This window comes from Pseudorasbora parva, chromosome 17 (genome assembly GCF_024679245.1).
Source record: "Pseudorasbora parva isolate DD20220531a chromosome 17, ASM2467924v1, whole genome shotgun sequence".
Taxonomy (NCBI): domain Eukaryota; kingdom Metazoa; phylum Chordata; class Actinopteri; order Cypriniformes; family Gobionidae; genus Pseudorasbora; species Pseudorasbora parva.
Genome location: NC_090188.1, coordinates 31,268,756 through 31,289,123, shown reverse-complemented (window position 1 = coordinate 31,289,123; position 20,368 = coordinate 31,268,756). Strand labels below are relative to the sequence as shown.

Genomic DNA, 20,368 nt, shown 5'->3' with positions numbered 1-20,368 from the left:
TCACTGGGGTGGTACCCTAAGGTACAAAACAGAAAAGGTACTAATATGAACCTTCAAGGTACTACTCTGCACATTTAAGGTACTAATTCACTTTCTTAAAGTACTGATATGTACCTATTAAGGTATTAATATGTATCATTTAGGGGTGAGTAAGGTACAAATATGTACCTTTTCTCTTTTGTACCTTAGGGTACCGCCCCAGTGACAGCATTGTACCTTTTTTTCTGAGGGTGTGTGTATATATATATATATATATATATATATATATATATATATATATATATATATATATATATATATATATATATACATATATACATATATATATATATATATATATATATATATATATATATATATATATATATATATATATATATATATATATATATACATACATACATACATACATACATACATACATACATACATACATACATACATACATACATACATACATACATACATACATACATACATACATACATACATACATACATACATACATACATATATATATATATATATATATATATATATATATATATATATATATATATATATATATATAATATGTATGTATGTATATATATATTATATGTATGTATGTGTATATATATATATATATATATATATATATATATATATATATATATATATATATATATAAATATATATATTATTCACAATATGTAACATATTTAATATTTAACATATTTTATTTACATTTTTGACATATTTTCACATAAGTTTGAACGACTCAAAACATGGAATGGCTTAAACAAAAATGTTTTGTATGTTTTTTTTTCCATTTATATTAAAAATGCTTTATTTTATTTACATATTTCAGATTTCATATGTTTTACTCACATTTTTTCACATGTTTGAATGAGAAACATGAAATAGCTTCAATCAAAATTTGTTTTATTTATATTCTAAATGCATTTTTATTTAATTTACATACTTTATTCCAGTTATTCACATATTGTCACATTTAAATGACACAAAACATGTTATGGTTTCAACTGCAATATTTATTTTATTTTATTTTTTTATTTTATTATTTTTTTATGTAACAAGTTACAAAAATCAAATCAAAAATCTTACAAAAAAAATCATAAAATAACTCCCAAATGTATGCTCCAATGTATACTCATGTTTAGCATACAGACAAGCTTCTCTGCCAGACTTATAGACATTAAGGCACAATTTTCTTTAAAGCTGCTTTGAAACATTGTGCATTGTGAAAAATGCTATACAAATAAAATTACACTTGCTGCTGTAATTCAAACAGAGGTCAAGCTGTAGAATAGTGATCGCCGGGTAAGATGTGTTGAAGGAAAGCTTTTTAAATGCACATGTTCACACTCCCTGTAATGTGATTATGGGCAGCCAGAGTCTGTGTCAGCAAAAGCAGCAGTGAGCCGGGGCTGGGGAAATGAGCTGGAAAGCCACTAACGATTTCTGCTGTGCTTTTGGTGATGATGGCCGTCTCTGCTGTGTGTTATAGGGGGGCGGGGGGTCGTGGTCGGTCCGATCCTCAGTCAGACCCTACCTGATATATTCTGTGACAATGAGTACAGCCCTAACTTCCTGTTTCGCAACAACGGCGATGGTACATTTACAGATGTGGCGGCACAAGCGGGTAAGCATTCTTTTCCTTGATTATTTGGTTATGAATGGTGTATTTGTTACAATTTTACAGAAAATATACCTAATTAAATATTTGCTCTTTTGTTGTCGCAGGGGTCGATGACCCAATGCAGCATGGCCGTGGAGTGGCGTTAGCTGATTTTAATCGTGATGGGAAGACAGACATTGTCTATGGAAACTGGAATGGGCCTCATCGTCTGTTTCTACAGCTAAGCAACAATCGCAAGCAAAGGTTTAAGGTGCAGATTTTAAAATCTCAATTTTCTTATGCTTTTATCGGTAATGGAGGCTAATACAGTTTATTATAGTGCTTGCGAGGCCTGAGATGTTAATGTTGTTCTTTAGCTACTCTGCAAGCACTGGTATTTCCTTCAGGAAATGCAAATCTAGTTTTGTTTTTATTAGATGTGAATACATACTGAATGGTAGGCTTCATCTCTGTAATGCAGAACAAAACATGATCCCTACATTTTAAGCTGCATAATTAAATCCTCATGACAGAAGACAGAGGATAAAATAATAACATCTGCTGTCTGATTAGCGTATTCAATTATTCTCTAATCATTGCACTATTGTTTGCGCAGCGACCTGGCCTTCGTTTCTGCTGGTAAAGCACAGTGATTGTAATTAGTCACAGTAAGATTGAAGAACCTCTTTTTTTTCCACAAGACTCATGCAGGAAGTTTTATAATTTGCTGAGAGCTTGACTGAATCAAGTCTGAATGTTGTGATAAATATTTGTTCATTTATTAATCTGTGTAAAAGTTCGGAGTCAGTAAGAGTCAGTGGTAGAACGAGTACTGAAGCTCGCATACTCTAAGAAAGCATACTCAAGTAGAAGTAGTTATTTGTCAAAAAAAGTACCTGTCCTGAATACTACTCAAAGTAGTTGTAAAAAGTAGCCCTTTTAAAAGTACTAGTGATTAGTGAGTATTAGGTCATGAATGTTATTCCACCATATACTCTGCAAAGTAAAAATGTAGCTTACTCTTCTATGGATGATTCTCAGTAAGAAAAAAAAAAAAAAACATGAGATCACCAACAGTATTTCAATATTTATTTTTAATTTTGACATTTAGCACTAAAAATACAGCCATGTAATATTTGAGACTGCATCAAATCAACCAATAATCTGGTAGGCTAACATTTATGACAACCATTTTGTAGAAGTTTTCTTGCGGTTAATTAAAAAAAGGTTGCAAAGCGCTGTACTTTAACAATTTTACGTAAAAAAAAAGAAAAGAAAAAAAGCAGAGTTCTTTCTTTTCATGATGCATTCATGCTGCTTTAATTTCAATGGATTTTTTCTCTGAAAAAAAGAATACACTTAATAAATCTGAATCGAGTAAGCTAACTCACAATTTTCACCACTGATTATTTTTGCTTGCAATTGAAAAATAAACCTTATTTAAATATAAATCGAATGTTTTATGAAAGTTTATTGCTTTATACATGGACTACAATTTTAAATCGCCATTTGAGAACACATTACATTAAAATAAGCACTTCAATAAGCTGACAGAAAGCAGGTTAATGCGCTTACATATTAAACAAAATCGATGTAAGGGACAAAAATCTAGCAGTGACGATCGGTTAATAACTAATGCACTTTGAAACTGGCAAACAATCAAGCTAAATTAAGTGTTTCTAGCGGATGGCACCGCGAGCTTGTGCAGCGCTAACAGAACACGGACCATTTGTGCGTGCAATTTTTAGTAATTGTTTAAGGGAATTTCACGATTTAGCCACTTACGTTGACAGGAAGAAAAAAAAAAACATAATGTAGCGACATCAGGTTTAGGGAAAATAGCGCAGTAAAAGTACCGATACAGCACTTAAAATGTACTCAAGTAAAAGTATAAGTACACTGTATTTAAACTACTTAAAAAAGTACAATACCTGAGAAAAACTACTCAATTACAGTAACGAGAGTATTTGTAATTCGTTACTTTACACCACTGGTAAGAGTTGAATGCAGAGTTGACGGCATGCTTGCCTTCAGACTCAAGTGAACCCTCCACCTTTTCCTGAGCACTCGAGGTTGGATGATTGGTTCCTGCGTTGGGCACGCAGTTCAGCCGCGTTCCGCCTTGGTGCATTTCTTTCTGAAAGTGCATGAGGAGGTTCAGAAGTCACTGCCTAAAGCTGCTTTGCAGCCTCCTCCACTCGCAGTACCCACAATGGTAGGGCCGCCAAGGTTTATGTGCAGATTCCCAAGTTGGGTCTTAGATCTTGCAAACGCTGGCCCTGGAGGAGGCAGATCCAGCCCTGGCATTGCTGTGTCCTGTTCACACACTGCATGTTTACATGGAACACACACTGATCTTCAGGAGCTCTAAGCATTCTTTGTCTGCTTTGGAGGTCAGCAGAATGAAAAGGTTATCTTCAAGCAGAGGTTGGCCCACTGGAAAGTGGATGCCATCATCTTGGGGTACCAATCCAAAGGTAAGTCTGACTCTCACTCCACTCGGAGTGTTGCCTCCTCCTTTGTGCACTAGTTTTTGTGCACAAAAAAAACAACAACTAAATAACGACTTATATAATGATGGGCCGATTTCAAAACAAAGCTTTGAACCGTTATGAATCAGCGTATCGATTCATGATTCGGATCGCATGTCAAACCGCGTGACTTTGGCGATCCAAATCATGAATCCAGCGACCGACACCAGGGCCAGCACTCGAGTGCAGGCCCACACAGCTCAACCCCTGTACTGAGCAAGAATCCCCATGAGTTGTGATTCCCCATGGTGACCCCATATGTGTATTCTTCCACGGTACAGTTTTCCTATTGTTAAATCCGCCTTTCCAAAGAGTAATATTTTACTCTTCCCCACTTCTGCCTCTGTATTAGTTTTATCCCATTCATATTTTAAGGTGTAATGATATTTAACAATAATATTTTTTTTACTGTAAAAGTTTTTACTGTAGTCAAATAAATACAGTCTTGATGAGAAGAGGAGACTGACATCTGACATGCAGAAGTCTTAAAGCATCTCAATCTGCTCTCCTTAATTTTATTTTTTTCTAAGAGAAACATTTGTCCTACGGGGCCAATCAGACTTTGGAAATCTGCTAATCTTGAACTAATGGTTTAATTATGCTATGTAAGCAAGCTTTTTCTTAAATAAATAACACACACACACACACTCACACAAGGAACGAAAACTGTATCTATTTTCCAGCAATAGTAAATCATGAAGCCGTATTACCAGTGTGTAAGACAATTGTGTTTGACTGGATTGTTGTTATGGATGGATCAGCGCTGTGGCTTTAGTTTGATCCCAGTGTTAGCGGCAGTGATTGGCTTCTTTAGTACAGAGATAAATGTCAGCAGGAAGCTGTTTTATGGGGGTCAATTGCTGGGTTAATGTCTTATGGGAGAGCTTACAGAAGGATTTGTGCATCAGTGTAGGATATTGTGACCTTTGCCATGTATAATTGCATTGTGATTAAGACGCTTTGTTATTCTATGTGTTGATTAAACTTTGGCTGAACAAGGTCACCATCTAGTGTAAGTGCATGTGCTAGTTATAATAAGGGTGAACAAATCTATCTATCTATCTATCTATCTATCTATCTATCTATCTATCTGTCTATCTGTCTATCTGTCTATCTGTCTATCTATCTATCTATCTATCTATCTATCTATCTATCTATCTATCTATCTATCTATCTATCTATCTATCTGTCTGTCTGTCTGTCTGTCTGTCTGTCTGTCTGTCTGTCTGTCTGTCTGTCTGTCTGTCTGTCTGTCTGTCTGTCTGTCTGTCTGTCTGTCTGTCTGTCATTCTAGATATCGAACTGTCGATTTGTGTGTGTTTCAGGGGTGCATTTCCCAAAAGCATCGTTAGCCAACTATGGTCGCAAGTTCAGTCGTTATCAGCCGTTCAACCAGCCGGAGTTTCCCGAAACCATAGTTCGAGCAAACATTCGCAAACAGAATCGCAAACTTGCTTGGTTGCAACAAACGCTCTCGACTTGTGGTTTGAAGCAGAGTTTCTTGTTTGCATGACATCTGGACTTAATAAATCCTCATCTTGAGCAAAATAAGCAAGCTGACAGTTAGTACAATCTTTTATCTCGAATACATACAAATGTAATTTATGTCTTTTAAATTTGTTTATGAAGAGTGTGCATGTGCGTACGTGCTCTACTACTCAAGAACAAGCCTATGATTGAATCTGAAAATAAAGCAAAATAACTAAGAAAAATAAGAATTAGTCTTCAGGTGCCATGTCCATAATTTATAGCCAAAAATCTAGCATGAATATGTTCTCAAAATAATTAATTAAAAGCAGTTATTACTCCACCACCTGCGTGACATTATTAAAGGTCCCATGGCATGGATTGTTTTATTATTTTATAATGTTTCCTGAGGTATACTTATATTGTTAGTATGGTTTTTACATACAAAAAAAGTCATAATTTAGAAATAAAAGTCATTTTTTTCTATACTGATATTAGCCCTCTGGCTTGAATGCCCTGTTTTAAGAGGCGTGTTTGCTGTGAGACATCAGTGAAAACACCCACTGTTGTGATTGGCTGACATCTGCATTTGAAATGAGATTACGTGCAGAGGGGGCGTGGTTTAGTCAGGCTCGAGCAGCTTCAGCGCAACCTGAGTTTGTATCTGAGAACTCTGAATAAACACGAGTGAACTTTCCAACATTATTTCACTCACAAAATCCTTTAACCGCAGCTAACAGCAAACAAACCCCACATCGACATGAATACTGTAAGAGCTTCTGTTGAGAGCTTCTGTTATACGTGATTGACAGATCTGAACATTATAAAGAGTGTTATTTGATCGCTCTCTGTAGTTTAATCATTTAAACAACAGATTTGTTTCATGCTACTAACAGAAACGACGTGAAGTTGATTGTTTTAGTCACTGGCTTGACAGCCAGACTGACAGTATTAAACGATTTAGAAAGAAAGTCTGTGTGAACTTGAATGATTATCTACACATCACTGATCCCAGATCAGGCATTAATGAACACTGTTACTCACTGTTTGTGGCGGTGCTGTTGAATCTGAATGGTAAAGCCTGTGCTGCTGACATCGCGACTGAAACTGAATCCATTCTCTACTAATTCTCTGATGGGCAAAGCAGAGGAAGGGGAGAAAACCTATCCTGGTATGATGTCATATAAGGAGAATTGAAGATCAGCCCGTCTGGGCTCTCATTTTCTCAAAGGCAGAGAAAGACAGCCTGAACTCGGTTTACACCGATCAACATTTCTAGCCTCTTGGGGACAATATTCAGGCTAGGGGAACTCGTATTAATGTTAAAAAATCTCATAAAATTAAAATGTCATGCCATGGGACCTTTAACCAACGTGATTCATTTTTTTTTTTTTTTTTCATTTTTTCATTTATTCCAGGCAATGGCACAAAAAGTACAAGGTAGACAAATTATAATTTAAGTCATTGTAACAAGTTCGATATAGTAAGGAAGGAAGAGGACACAGGGGTCGGCTGGACTGTTGATGCGTATCTTTATTTTCTCTTTCTCAATGTCAATAACACACTTCTTCGTGTGTTCTCAGTCAAACTCATAAGCAACAATAACTTCCGGTTCGCGGCACTTCCGGCTTCCGGGTAAACTCAGTCTCTGTGTTCTCGCACCAACAGTCCGACTCTCTCTCTCCTCGGTCTCCGGTTCCACCGATCTCTTATACCGTCCCCGCGCTCATTACTGGAACGAGAGACAGGTGTTATTAATCTGCTTCCAACCCACTCACTTACCGCTTGTCCCGCGGCTCTCTCTCCCGCTGCAGACCTCGCTGAACCACGCCCCCCTTGCCACATACCCCCACCGCCCGACTCAGGCCGGGGAGCCGTCCGGCCTGCAGCCCCCCCCCCCCATTTCTGGAGAGGAAGTCGGCCACAGCCATCTGAGCACCCGGCCTGTGGACCACCTGGAACTTAAAAGGCTGAAGAGCTAGATACCAACGGGTGATCCGCGCGTTGGTATCCTTCATGCGGTGGAGCCATTGGAGAGGAGCGTGGTCCGAACAGAGGGTGAACTCCCGCCCCAGAAGGTAGTAGCGGAGGGTGAGAACGGCCCACCTGATGGCAAGGCACTCCTTTTCGATGGTGCTGTACTTAGCCTCTCTCTTGGAGAGCTTGCGGCTGATGTACAGCACCGGCCGCTCTTCCCCCCTCCACCTCCTGGGACAGGACTGCGCCCAGCCCCCTGTCCGACGCGTCAGTCTGCAACAGAAAAGGGAGAGAAAAGTCAGGGGAGTGTAAAAGCGGCCCGCCACATAGAGCAGCCTTAACTCGGGTGAAGGCCTGCTGGCACGGCTCCGTCCATTGGACCGTATCTGGTAGCCCCTTTCTAGTAAGGTCAGTCAAAGGGCTGGTGAGGTCCGAATAATTTGGTATAAACCGTCTATAATATCCCGCCAGCCCCAAGAACTGCCTTACCTCCTTTTTGGTCTTGGGTCTCGGACAGGTTGCAATTGCGGCGGTCTTATCAATTTGGGGACGCACCTGTCCATGACCCAAGTGGAAGCCCAGATATCTTACCTCCACCCGCCCAATTGCACACTTCTTCGGATTGGCCGTGAGCCCCGCTCCCCTCAGCGACCTCAAGACCGCCCTGACATGCTGCATATGCCGCCGCCAATCGTGACTGTAAATCACGATATCGTCCAGGTAGGCAGCAGCATATGCGGCATGGGGACGCAAAATCCTGTCCATGAGGCGCTGAAAGGTAGCGGGTGCCCCGAACAAGCCGAAGGGAAGCGTGACGAATTGGTGTAATCCAAACGGCGTGGTGAAAGCTGTCTTTTCTTTGGACAATGGAGACAAGGGGATCTGCCAATAGCCCTTCGTTAAGTCCAATGTCGAATAAAATCGAGCCGTGCCCAGCCGATCAAGCAACTCGTCAACCCGCGGCATTGGATACGCGTCGAATTTCGACACTGCGTTCACCTTGCGGTAGTCCACACAGAACCTGACCGAGCCGTCGGTCTTAGGGACCAAAACGATCGGGCTCGCCCAGTCACTGTTGGACTCCTCTATTACTCCCATATCGAGCATTGCCCCTAATTCTTCCTGAACTACTTTTTTCTTGTGTTCAGGTAAGCGATACGGCCGGCTGCGAACTACCACGCCCGGCTCGGTCTCGATATGGTGCTGAATTAAGTTGGTACGTCCCGGTAGGGGCGAAAACACGTCGGCGAACTCCGCCTGTAGTTTTGATAGATCAGTGAGTTGGGACGGTGAGAGGTGATCTCCCCCAGGGGCCAGCGCGACCGATTGTGCTTTGATGCTCGCCTCTGGCCCGAGATCATCCTCTCCCCCGATCACCGTCGCCAACAACACTGATTCCACCTCATTCCATTTCTTAAGGAGATTGAGGTGGTATATTTGACGTGCCCCGTTCCTATCGGACCGTATCACTTCATAATCGAGGTCTCCAACCTGTCGTGCGACCTCAAACGGCCCCTGCCACTTCGACATTAATTTAGAGCTCGATGTAGGGAGTAATACGAGCACTTTCTCTCCCGGTGTGAATTTGCGTAGTCTCGTACCCCTGTTATACGACCGGCTTTGGCGGTCCTGGGCTTGCAACAAATTCTCCCTAGATAGCCGCCCCAAGGTGTGGAGTTTTGTTCGCAAGTCCAGCACATATTAAATTTCGTTCTTGGCCAAAGAAGGCCCCTCCTCCCAAGTTTCTCGTAGGACGTCCAGCACCCCCCGGGGCTGCCGTCCGTAGAGAAGCTCGAAGGGGGAAATCCCCGTGGAGGCTTGTGGAACCTCTCGCACAGCGAATAAGAGGGGTTCTAACCACCGATCCCAATTTTTGGCGTCTTCCTGTACGAATTTACGGATCATGGATTTAAGAGTGCGATTAAACCGTTCGACCAAGCCGTCTGTTTGTGGGTGATAGACGCTTGTTCGAATGGATTTAATGCCCAATAATCCGTACAATTCGCTTAACGTGCGTGACATAAACGCCGTGCCTTGATCAGTAAGGATTTCCTTCGGAATCCCCACTCGGGAGATTAAACGAAACAGTGCGTCCGCAACACTCTTCGCCGAGATGTTGCGGAGAGCCACTGCTTCCGGATACCGTGTTGCGTAGTCCACGATAACTAGCGCAAAACGATGTCCGCGTGCGGATCGCTCTAGTGGCCCGATGAGGTCCATCGCAATTCTCTCGAAGGGGACCTGCATTAATGGTAGGGGGCGCAATGGCGCTTTTGGGGCGGCCAGTGGGTTCACCAACTGACATTCAGGACAAGACGCGCACCACCTGCGCACATTGTCATGAATGCCTGGCCAAAAAAATCGGGTCATTAAACGATTCAGCGTGGCCGCCTGTCCCAGGTGGCCCGCCATCGGGTTAGAGTGAGCCGCCTGGAAAAGCATTTCCCGGCGGCTCTTTGGTACTAACAACTGGGTTGTATCCATTTTTGTCTGAGCGTCTTGGGTCACTCGATACAACCTATCCTTAATTATGGCAAAATAAGGATACGTGACGGGCAATGCGGGTTGGAGGGACTGACCGTCGATAGTGCGGACCTGTTAAAGCATGTTTTAGAGTCTCATCTTGCGACTGCTCCAGAGGGAAGTCATCGCGGTCCGAGAGAATCAGTCTCTCGACCCCGCTCGGTTCCTCTGAAGCTGTTCCCAAGGGTCCCGTATCAGTCTCGCCAACCTGCACTCGCACCGCCCCGTTCCTAGCCTTGATTTCCCAAGCGGCATCCGCGCATAACGACCCCAATAACGCCGAAAAGGCGGGCCAATTCGTCCCCAGAATTAGCGGATGCCGGAGGTGGGGACTAACCGCCACCTCAACACTATGCTTTTTCCCCCTAAACTGTATCGTGACTGGGACAACCGGATATTCCACCACATCCCCGTGCACACACCGCACCTTAACCATGCGGCTTGTATCCAATGCCCCAGGCTGCATCAGGCTTTGATGGATCGAGGTTTGGTTACATCCTGAATCCACCAAGGCCTGATATGTACCCCCCTTGATACTTACAGGAATTTGGTACTCTCCTGCTTGATCGGGGGTGGTCCGCTGGACGTCCGGGATCCGGATCATTGTCCCGATGTCCATCCTCGGACATCGGTCCACAAAATGATCCGGATCACCGCACCGCCAGCAGGCCAGCCCAGGCTTACCCGCCACCCCTGCGGCGGGGAGTGGGTTGGAAAATGAGCGCGGGGAGGGTGTGAAACCGGAGCCATTGTCGCCACCCGCCCCCAGCGGCCCCGCCCCCCTGGGCGGAGCCCGCGAACTCCCGGACGGTCCTGGGCCCATCCCACCCCGGCCTCCGGGGGGAACGCGAGGAGGGCCTGGAGGACGGGACCTGGGGAGAGGGACAGGGCGAGAGGGAGAGACAGAGGGGGGAGAGAGAGAGGGAGAGGTTAGTAGGGGCTCGCCGACCCCCGGGCACGCCACCAGATGGTCCTCCGCCAGGTTGATGGCCGTCGTCAGCGACGTGGGCCGGTGGCACTGGACCCACTCGGCGGTCTTCTTGGGTAGCCGAGCGATAAACTGCTCCAGTACCACCAGATCGACGATGTGGTCCACGTCGCTTCCACCGGCCAATAGCCATTTGCGGCACGCGTCCCGGAGCTGTTGGGCCATCGCGAAGGGTCGGCCGGCCTCGCCCCACTCCAGCGAGCGGAACCTCTGGCGGTGCTGCTCTGGGGTCCGGCCGACCCGCTGGATGATGGCCCTCTTCAGGTCTTCATATTCCAGGAGGTTCGCCACCGGCAGTTGTTGGGCGGCCGCCTGGGCTTCTCCGGTCAGCAGAGGAATGAGGCGCACCGGCCACTGTGCCCGGGGCCACCCGCAGGCCTCCGCGGCCTTCTGAAATAGGTCTATGAAGGCCTCGGGATCGTCCTGTGGCCCCATCTTGTGTAGGGGCACGTGGACCGGTGCGCTGGCGAGCCCGGCGGCTTCGGTGCGAACCTCCCGGTCGATCCAGCTCCGGAACCTCTCGCGGTCCTCTTGCTGGCCGCGGACGATGGCCTCGAAGCGGCGCTCCTGGTCCGCCCGCAGGTCCAGCATGGACTGGTGTTGTTCCTGATGGAGGGCCGTGAGAGAGGTGATGATGTCCGCAAACGGCGAGGCGGAGGGCGTTGGTGTTGTCATGGCGGCGGCGCGGTCCTACTTCCTTCCCGGGTTTCGGCACCAGTGTAACAAGTTCGATATAGTAAGGAAGGAAGAGGACACAGGGGTCGGCTGGACTGTTGATGCGTATCTTTATTTTCTCTTTCTCAATGTCAATAACACACTTCTTCGTGTGTTCTCAGTCAAACTCATAAGCAACAATAACTTCCGGTTCGCGGCACTTCCGGCTTCCGGGTAAACTCAGTCTCTGTGTTCTCGCACCAACAGTCCGACTCTCTCTCTCCTCGGTCTCCGGTTCCACCGATCTCTTATACCGTCCCCGCGCTCATTACTGGAACGAGAGACAGGTGTTATTAATCTGCTTCCAACCCACTCACTTACCGCTTGTCCCGCGGCTCTCTCTCCCGCTGCAGACCTCGCTGAACCACGCCCCCCTTGCCACAGTCATATCGTGCAAGGAAAACAAAAAACAAAACAAAACAGAATATAAAGTATTCAAATTGAACGACAGATTTGTGACAATACGGTTTCTGGAAACAGTCGTGACAAGCTAGTTGATTTATTCAGTGAGGCATCGTACTATGGTAGTTAGGCAGTGAGTTACGTCATTGTACAGGAAACGCACCTCTGTCCGTCTACCAATCTATAAAAAAAATCATCCGTCTGTCCGTTCTTCCATCCATCTATCCATCCATGCATGGGATGATCAGTATTGTCTCATGCTCAACTGTACCCCCCTCCTGGGTCCTGTCCAGAGATGGCCATCACCTCTCCTTCAACCAGACAGCAGAAGGTCACTTCATGGGCTTTCACCTGCAGGTTTTATGAGCCCTATAATTAAAATTGGGGTTAATACTTGAGAGAGTGCCAGCATGCTCAATAACTCTTCCATGACTCGTTGCTGCACTATCGAAGCGTGACGTTAGCAGTTACATTTTTCTGCTCCCACTCCCTGAAGTTTTTAGACTGTGATTGATTTACCTGCAGCTTATGTCATAAGATATCATACATCTGACTCTCCAAATACTAAAGCTGACGTTATCCTATCAGCGAAGAAGAAAAAACAACAACACATTCTTGTCCCAGTTTATTCTGTAGGGACACATACATTATAAGTGAGCTTGTAATATCCAATACATTCATAACATATATTTATAAAGCATATTCTTTGTTTGACTGATCCCAATTGTCAAGAATATAAACAGTTATTTCAAATTTTGATCTCTGTAACAGGACATTGCCACACAGAAGTTTTCCATGCCATCTCCTGTTCGCACTGTCATCGTAGCTGACTTCGATAATGACAATGAACTGGAGGTTTTTTTCAACAACATTGCCTACAGAGGACCTTCAGCCAACAGACTTTTTAGGTATGTACAAAAATACTATACTGAAATGCAATAGGCTAGATTTTAGAGGGGCGCAGAACACATAAGGAGATGTTTAGCAAGCACTATCGAACTCCAAAAATGGCCAAAATTGCCTTAAAAATACATTAAAAATAGTCCATACCCTTACGGAAAGAAAATATATTTCCCTATATATAAATGATCAATATATTAAATGATATAACGGTATATTTGAAAATATACGGAATAATTTGTTAATATATTACAATATATTGACTAATAAATAAGGAGTTGCCGCTTTTCAATAATGGAATAATGTGACTATATTTATTAATATATCATAATGTATGTAATTCTATATTCATTAATATATTTCATAAAAATATATGTGATCAGATATGGTACTGCATGTGTAATATATTGCACGTATATTACACTTTGCTAAATAAATTAGCAAAGAGAGGCTACCACTGTGTTGAAGAGAGCACTGCCGTTACTTTTTATATATAATAACATAGTCTTAATGTGGAAAAAAGTTGTATCAATACTTTTTTAGTATTAAATGAAATAAATGAAAACTGAAACAGCTGGATTTAGACCACAGTCATTTATTAGTGTGGTGTAGGGCTGCTTTCTGCGGTCAATACAGTGTCACTTCATCTTGGGAATGACAAATACAAGTCCTGCACAGTGGCCAGAGGGATTTTTAGCCAATCATCAACCTAACCACAGGCTCCACTCTTCAATGGTAACACCAACTCACACACACCAGAAACCCCTTTTAAATACCAAAATAAGACAAATTAAAAAACAAACAGATCTCCCCCTATATCAATATTGAGCAAAACATGTGAAATAACATTTCATTTTAACAGTCAGAAGCAAAGTATGCTGGGAACTACAAATCCGTCCGTGTGTACATACGTTCAAATTCACAGCTTGAGCAATATATGTACACAATAAAGGCTAAAGTGGATAAAACTTCATGAATATTTCATGTAATGCTATTTTTGTCTTTATTTATAAATATTTTATATGCTTTAATATATAGCCATAGAAAGATGGTCAGTGCATTATATTGCAGTATATTGAAAAATATAAGCACAGTTTCCCATTTATGGAAATGTATTGTGAATTAATATAGCATTCTATTTTCCAGTGCATTTCCATATATTTTTGTTTCCATAGGGGTACAACTCTTATATGACATATGACTCTATATTTAAAGTCTAAAGAAATCATTCAATAGCTTGTCTGAGGGACAAACAAAAAGTTTTTGTCGTTATTCACTAAAAACATCCTTTCTTCATAGTTCTGAAATCTAATAAGGAATATAATATAGTCACCAAGTTTTATTTTAGTGTTATTTTAGTATTACAGTTTTTGTCTTTCGCTTTGGTACATTTCTCGAATCATCCTCGACATTTGCAAAACAATAAATGCATTTCTTGAAACTCGAAACATTTTCTCGAAGCTGAGACTATTCAACAGAGTAGTTTTAAGAATTTCAATTCTGATCTGATACCAAAGTGAATGGGAAACTAATTATTTATTATACTATTTATTAATATCTTGAATGGGCTATTTTAATTTTAGTTGACATTTTTTAGATTTTGTTTTGTGCTTTTTCACATTTTAATAGTTATTGAAAAAGTATTTTATTTAGCTTTAATTAGTTTTTGTTTTTATTTCAGTTTTAGTTGCATTAATTTGATTAATCAATTAGTTTTGAAGAAAAACATTTGTTGTTTTCTCTTAATTTATATTTTATTTTATTTCATTTGATGAAAACTAGTTTTAGTTAACAACAGTTTTTTTCATAGAAGATATCTATTGTTTAAAAAATAAACAGTTAAACAATAAGTATAACCTCCAGCTATCTTTTCTGGAATAATGTATTTCTTCATGCATCTAATTATCTGCTATATCCAAATGACCTAACAAAACAGTATTATCATTATGTAACATAGATATTACTTTAACATTTAAATTGTAAGGTAGGAAATAATTATGGAAACTCTTTCTCTATTTCGGGGATTTGGTGGTAAGCCCAGACGGCACGACAAGCCAAAAAGTCCAACCATCAGGCCACAAATACAGCTCGGTCCAACCACAACGTTACCTGATGGGAAATTCCCCCTACATCCGACCTTGTTATGCGAGCGGTTTCTAATGAGAAGACTGGATGTAGCATTAAACAGAACATTGTTTCATATTTGTTTCTAATCCCAAACTCAAACAATCTGGACCTTAGTTCACAGAAAGTAAAGACTTAAGGTTTTTGTATAACGATCCCTCTTAGTTAGCATTATTAGTCATCAAAATACAAAGTAGGAACTACCAGCCCCAGAAATGTTTTAACTGAATCAATATTGCCGGGATTTCATGAGCCTGTAAATGAATATCTCCTTTGAGACATGTTGTATAACATGCAGCTGACAAGGTACATTTGTCTTTGACTGTTCCTTTGTGTGGAGCTCTCTCAAGCCGAAAGGGAAAGTGAGTAAGTAATTAATCTTTACCATGGCAGAGTTTCTCGGAGAGAACACGGAGATCCACAGATCGAGGAGCTGAACGTCGGGGAGGCTGCGGAACCAGAGGGACGGGGAACCGGTATGAAGGGTTTGGCTTTCATTCCATCAAAATTTAGGACTGTTTATTTTGTAAATCCATTCTATGAGTTTTACAAATGGTAAATTTAAGATTTTCCCCTTAAAATATCATGTAGTTGACCCAAAGCTTGTTTAAAAATACTCGCTCCTCAATAAAAAATGTCAGAGCATGTTCTGTCAAAAAAAATTATTACAAAGACATTGTTAATATATTCACCTTTGTTTTGTTTCACAGCATGTCACCACATCTTATCAGCCATGCAAACTCTAATCCGTCCTGATGCTTTTTGGACACTATCAAAGGACCACCTACTCACTTGCCAATCATTCAGTGTGCTTTTTCCCCCTGATACATTTAAAACTAATTCTTCAAGCCTTAAGTTATACTCTGAAAGTCACCAGTCTGTAGCTTCTTCATCATGGACCATAATGTTTTGCTCTTATAATCCATATGGACAATGTGAGTTTAGTCACCATGTCAAGATAAATAAACAGTTTATCACGTTGAGGTATATTATTATACAGTTGAGGTAATTTGACCTTAACTGGTTAGTCAATTGACCAAAAAATTATGTTTACCCATTTTTTCAGAGTAATTCATTGTGGAAGGTGAAAAAGTTACACTATTATTCAGAAATATGGCAATTTATTCAGGAAGGACGGATTAAACATTAAAAGTGACTAAAATAATTTCTAATGTTTTTATGACAAATGAAAAATTTGGGGATGCGCCCTAAGCAACAGCGTATCTGAAGTTTGAATGAAACTATGCCAATCCTGATTGGTGTTGCATCATGGCGTAGATGTGACGACATACCCGGGAGACCGGCACATAGTAGCGTCAGTTATTGCTCTTCAGCATAGTGCTCTGTGTCATATTCTCTGTCTATTTATTTTTGTTTGTCAAAAAAAGAAAGAAAATAAATATATATGATGGCGACTGAATTTAAAAGATGTGTGCACCCGTGTCCCCGTTTTTTTTGGGCACGGACACACATGCTTTGTGTGTAGAGTGCCTGGGTGTTCAGCATGCTAGGGCCCGTGCTGCGGCCTCTTCCCCCGGGGAGATTATGTGTCGCCACTTCATCAACCGGCCCAAGAAGAGCTGGTGGAGGTGCTGACCCGTGCTGTGGCCAAGTTAAAAATGCGAACAGGCTTGATGATCGCTTTCTGTCGCAAAGGTTCAGTCACCTCGCTGGGGCTTGCCATTTTTCCCTGACTTGCACAATGAGTTGTGCAAGTCTTGGAATAAGCCTTACTCTGCGTGCATATCAAATCCCCCTGTACTGGATTATGCCAAAATGCTGGAGCCGTGCGAGGCTGGCTACGGGGTGATGCCGCGGGTTAAAGATGCTCTCGCAAGCTATCTGTCACCCGAATCGGCATCGTCTGGCCAACAAACCCTGCTGAGATAAAACCCTGCTGAGATCTGCTTTGGTGGGCAGGGCATATATGGCAGCTGGGTGGGCTAGTAGCTCCCTGCACACTCTTTCAATCTTGCAGGCCTACCAGGCCAACCTCCGTAAAGAGCTCAACGAGGACAAGGGTCCCTCTCCGGAGGACATTTTAAAGCTCCTAAAGGCTGCAAATTTGTCTCTCCGCGTCACCAAGAAAACATCGGCCTGTCCATGGCGTCTATGGTGACTGTGGAGAGACATTTATGCTTGAATCTCTCGGGGATGAAGGAGAAAGAGACGACTTCTCTCCTAGACTCCCCGATTTTGCCTTCGGGTCTGTTCGGCAAGGCTGTCAACTCGGTCATCGGCAGATTCCAGGAGGCGAAAAAGCAATCAGCATCCTTTCGGTAGTTTCTCCCTCGTCGCTCTAAACCTGGGAAGGCTGCCTCTAATGGGCAGCCTCAGCTTCAGTGGGCAGCCTCTAGAGCCCCTCCTCTGGGAGCTTGGCAACATAGGCGGCGCTGTCACCAGCAGTCTTCGATGCCGAAGGGCGATCTGAGGAACATAGCTCTCACTGCTGGAGAAGGCTGCTGGAAAGAAGTCCTAACTGTGGGACTTCCATGAGCGGTCCCTCCCGTGTGGAAGCAGCAACCGAGGTTGCTTCCTGTGCGGCACTCTTGGGAAAATGATGTGGTAATTCCGCCGTCACAGACGCTTCGGGCCACATCGTTTTCCCATGGATGAGAGCTGCTTCAGTCACCTCAGAAAAGACCTGTGACTGGGCAGCTCGTGCGTCCGCATACCAGAAATCATTTTCAGTCCCTCCTTGCCAGTCAGTCGCTTCAGGGGGCTGGAAACTAGAGGCTCAGAGGCTCAGTTAAGACCAGAGGTCACCTTCGAGAGGCTGATTCTCTTAGTAGATTATCTCGGCGCATGGAAGTGCCTTCCGAATATGTCTACAAGAGTCCTGCATACTGTAGAGAGAGGTTACCGACTGCAGTTCAGTCACCTCCCTCCAATGAGACTTCAGCGTATCCGTGTTCCTAATTATAGCAACGGCTGGCTAATTTTGGCGCAGTCGTACGAGATGGCCGTTTAACATCGAGATGTCGTTATGGCCCACATTCAGTGCCTGGGGCTGAGACTCAATATGAAGAAGAGTATGTTGATGCCTTCCCAGAAGACCACATTTCTGGGGATCGTATGGGATTCGATAGAGATGTGGGCACAATTATCTCCCGCGCGAGTCGAGACCGTACTGGCGATGGTCTCAGGGAAAAGGTTGGGCTACAGCATCACTGGGAAGCACTTCCAGAAAGTGTTGGGGCATATGGCGGCAGCGTCCAATGTGATTCCATTTGGCCTGTTGTAAATGAGGCCCCTACAGTGGTGGTTAAAGACCAAAGGGTTCTCCCCCAAAGGGAACCCGTTCTGTATGATCAGGATAATGTGCAGATGCCTTCGTTCCCTAGCCATATGAAAGTAAACTTGGTTTCTGTCCCAGGGACCAGTGCTGGGAGCATCCTGTTGCCGGAAAACCGTTTCAACAGATGCCCCCCTCACCGGTTGGGGTGCGGTCATGAAAGTCCGCTTTGCGAGAGGTCCTTGGGAGGACCGTCATTCCTCCTGGCACATAAATTGTCTGGAGATGAAAGCGGTCTACAAAGGATAGGTCTGAGGAGTTTTTTTTCATTCCTGTTTCGTTCAGCAAATCCAGATATTAAGGACCATTTGCACCAAGAACGATAATTATAAAGGGAGATATTCTCTTTCACTTTAAAGCTCATTACAGCAGGATGAATTCTGATCAGTCAATAGCTACAGACTGTCAAACTTCATGTGGCCTTCAGATTAGCTCAAGAACAGTGCATAGACTAGAGAGCTTAATAGAATGGTTTTCCATGGCTGAGCAGCTGCATCCAAGCCTTACATTACTAAGTGCAATGAAATGCGTCAGATGCAGTGGTGTAAAGCATGCCATTACTGGACTCTAGAGCAGACTCTGTCTGGCAATCTGATGGACGAGTCTGGGTTTGGAGGTTGCCTAGGGAATGGTACTTGCCTTCTCCTGCATTGTGCCAAGTGTAAAGTTTGGTGGATGGGGGATTATGGTGTGCAGTTGTTTTTCACAGGGTTGCGAACATATGTATGGTCAAAAAAGAGAGGGGTAAATCAGATCCTAGTCTATAATCTGTCCAACAGTTTACGGATCATTTGTTTCTTCACAGTTTTAAATTCCATTTATTGTGCGTGTGATTCTAATGAATAATCCTTGTGTTGTCACCCGATAGCGAGTACAACATCGTTCAGAAACAGCTATAAACTCAAATCCACAGCCCTTTATTTACAGATCAAGTATTATAATGTGAATATATGATCTTGGTGAGTTTTACCTGCTGACTGTCGTAACCGAATGTGACACGCAGTTTGAATGCTGAACGGAGATGATGATTGACAGCTACAGCAGAGGGAAGACGAGTTTCCGTCAACTTTAATTTAACGATGGAAATAATATAAATATAATATCCTTGTCCCGCACATTCAGCTATGGAATGGCTTTAAATGACTTTGTACCAGCAAATCATAATATAAGAGCGATTGCTGCAGGATCATGTGACGATATATTTCTGATTATTTAATTATCACGACAGGACGAATCTGAGCAATTGTCTTCCTGTCTCGTAATTCTTTATGCAGGAAAAACCCTGTATAACATTATAAACCAACAATAACCTTACCTCCAGTGATCTTACCAGAACTTTGCCAGTAAGACGGGAAGGCACAGCACCGAACTCTAGTCTCAGGCAGAACTGTTGCAGTGGCAGATACCACAGATGGTAAAAGATACATAGCCAGAAGAAACACTAGCGGTTCACCCTCGTGCATTGGTGCTCAGTGTTCTGATTTACTTAGCTCATATTTACTGTTTGGTGGAGGCAATCAATAATTACTGTTGGTGAAATTATAACCAGACCACCCTCACTGCTAGATGCTGCTACAATTCACACACTGTACTTTTCAAGTACATGTGCATGTAAAGGCAGGCGCCCCAAAACTTTTGGCAATATAGTATAGTTCTGAAAGATGATTCCAATGATATTGTTTCTCTGTGCCAATAGTTTTAGCTTTGGTGTGAACAATTTTTAGAACTATATCTTTATCATTATCTTTATAGTTATCATCCGTGAACGGGCCTTTAGAATGATTTCTGTAGGATCATGTGACACTGAAGGCAGGAGTAATGATGCT

The 20,368-nt window shown here is 42.8% G+C and overlaps 1 protein-coding gene across 1 annotated transcript in view; it reads left to right on the top strand.

Annotated features, from left to right (window-relative positions):
• crtac1b (cartilage acidic protein 1b) overlaps nucleotides 1-20,368 on the top strand; it is an 81,067-nt gene that overhangs the window by 37,985 nt on the left and 22,714 nt on the right. The window contains exons 6-9 of the mRNA XM_067422394.1: nucleotides 1,511-1,645; nucleotides 1,747-1,892; nucleotides 12,995-13,131; nucleotides 15,641-15,723. Coding sequence (XP_067278495.1) covers nucleotides 1,511-1,645; nucleotides 1,747-1,892; nucleotides 12,995-13,131; nucleotides 15,641-15,723 — 501 coding nt within the window. The remainder of the gene's footprint in view (nucleotides 1-1,510; nucleotides 1,646-1,746; nucleotides 1,893-12,994; nucleotides 13,132-15,640; nucleotides 15,724-20,368) is intronic.